The sequence below is a fragment of the Topomyia yanbarensis genome, chromosome 2, assembly GCF_030247195.1.
Source record: "Topomyia yanbarensis strain Yona2022 chromosome 2, ASM3024719v1, whole genome shotgun sequence".
Classification (NCBI taxonomy): Eukaryota; Metazoa; Arthropoda; class Insecta; order Diptera; family Culicidae; genus Topomyia; species Topomyia yanbarensis.
In genome coordinates, this window is record NC_080671.1 from 376,604,758 (window position 1) to 376,607,001 (window position 2,244).

Below are 2,244 nucleotides of genomic sequence, written 5' to 3' on the forward strand. Positions count from 1 at the left end.
ATCCAGGAAGCTTCACCACCGCACGAAATGCGCCATGTACAACACACTGATTGGACCGGTGGTTCTCTACGGGCACGAAACGTGAACAATACTCGAGGAGGATCTGCAAGCACTCGAAGTTTTCGAAAGAAAGGTGCTGAGAACGATCTTCGGTGGTGTGCAGGAGGATGGCGTGTGGAGGAGAAGGATGAACCACGAACTTGCGCGACTCTATGGTGAGCCAAGAATCCGGAAAGTAGCTCAAGCTGGCAGGGTACGGTGGGCGGTGCATGTTGTGAGGATGCCGGACGACAACCCCACCAAGTTGGTTTTCACCTCCAACCCGGCAGGTACAAGACGGAGAGGAGTGCAGCGTTCCCGGTGGCTGGATCAAGTGGAGCAGAACCTGGCGAGTATCGGGCACCTGAGAGGTTGGAGACAAGCAATAATTGTAATATATCAGTCAGAAAATCGACACTTAGTAACCAAAAACTGCTTTTAATGGTTAGATCCAAACTTATTGTTATGATTTTCATGGCAGTGATGCAGGCTGCACAGAGACCGCCATTTGTGACGGGGGGCTTCTTTTCTTTCACCCAGATCACGCAGTGGATTGTTTCGTACTTGCGATCACTCCCGACTTTTAAAATTTTGGTCAGGACTCCGCCCTTTCCAATGGCTTCTCAAACTGCAACTTGCGTGGGTGGATCCACAATTAGTGCACCATCTTCAATCCTTACTCTGTGCTTTTTCTACTTGTGTGTTCAATAATAACTCAACATGTTCTTTTCACTTATAGATGCCTGTACAAGTGTACAGGATTCGATTTGCGCGTTGCTTCTGTTGACCTACTGCTGAGTTTTAGGTGCTATTTACTTAGGAGTACAGAAAAGTGCACAAGCTTAGAAGTAGGTACTTTTACCTCACATTAATTCGTTCCCAGCACTTCGATGCAATCAAGTCGCTTTTCATGCGAAGGGTACTATGTATTGTGCGATTCGTAAATATTTTTTATCAGCTTAAAGCCAAATTTACACCTTTCCGGTCTAATTCAGTAGCGTGCACGGACGCCAATATTCTTTCACACAATTCAAATGAGAGCATTCACACTTGTCCGGGACGGTGCCATGTCGGATTAGTGTGAATGCTCGCATTTGACTTGTATGAAAGAATATTAGCGTTTGTGCACGAGACTGCACCGGTACTGAAACGGATCGGATGCTTTGAGCTCATAAAACCAAAAGTACGTCGTTGTATGTTACTGTTACTGGAGAGCAATTCGGATTTCTACAGCGGCAACATAAATTTTCAGTTTTTAAACGTACATTATATTTACGATCTTTATGCAAATGTTTTATTCTTTAATATAGTTTCAAAGTAAACTAAAGACCCGTTGCGTCCTATTAGACCGCTTACTTGTGGGCAGCCTTACGCATATGGGCCAGAATGTTGGACAGCTCTTCACGCTTCCTCTTGGCACGAATGTGCGTGCCGAGACGACGCTTCAGGAATTTCAACGCCCGCTTGTCCTTGGACACCTTCAGCAATTCCATGCCTCGCTTCTCGTATGGTGCATGACCAACGACCTCACGAACCAGATCTCGAACGAACTTGGTGTGTTTGGTCTGAATCTGCAAATAAGAAAAAAAATTACATCAATTAGACGCACAGGTCTACACAAATTCAAACCTCTGATCGCAACAAAACTATCAGAACCAAAATTTAACCATTTTGTACGATTTTACAAGGCAATCTACCGAAGCAAACCAACAGAATGTTGGGCGCCTGGCAGATGCCAGGAAAATGCGTACTGTCTGTGAATGGATTAGGAGGTTTCATCATTGTTAAAAGCTACACTCTAAAATGTTGATGAGAATTGATTCAAAATACTTACTCCCTTGGTTCTAGATGGGCGGATTCCCTTAACCTTGCGATCGCCACGGTACTGCAGCTGCTTTATCTTGGTCGTCTTGTGGCCCTTGTTCAGACCGACGCAGATTTCGTATCGCGGAGCCATGTTCCCCTGCAAGACAAAAGAAACAAGCAATGAATACATTTCGTCGTATTTTCAACAGAATTTGTCTATCACATAAACAATTTCTGTAGCGTACCCATTTCAAGAATAGTTCTACTTTATTTAGTCTTAGAATTCAAGAAATTAAGCGAAAAAATGGCAATTTAAAAACGGGACTGCACAGAATCACGTCTTACCTGATTGTAAATGACAGCCGGAAAGGAAAGCTGTAAATACGAAACATTGCAGTA

General features: G+C 44.0%; 1 protein-coding gene across 1 annotated transcript; it reads right to left on the reverse strand.

Annotated features, from left to right (window-relative positions):
• Window positions 1-1,284: 1,284 nt before the first annotated feature.
• LOC131681604 (large ribosomal subunit protein eL36) lies at window positions 1,285-2,244 on the reverse strand. Its single transcript, XM_058962495.1, has 3 exons — window positions 2,191-2,244; window positions 1,874-2,002; window positions 1,285-1,610 (listed from the first exon to the last, which is right to left on the reverse strand). Exons 2-3 carry the CDS (start codon window positions 1,994-1,996, stop codon window positions 1,392-1,394), a joined length of 342 nt encoding a protein of 113 aa, XP_058818478.1. The 5' UTR covers window positions 1,997-2,002; window positions 2,191-2,244; the 3' UTR covers window positions 1,285-1,391.

Excerpts from the sequence above, each read along its gene's own strand:
- LOC131681604 (XM_058962495.1), bottom strand. The coding sequence starts at position 1,996 with ATGGCTCCGCGATACGAAATCTGCGTCGGTCTGAACAAGGGCCACAAG. Across the intron at positions 1,611-1,873 it reads GCCCATCTAGAACCAAGGGA|ATTCAGACCAAACACACCAA; the intron begins GTAAGTATTTTG and ends TCTTATTTGCAG.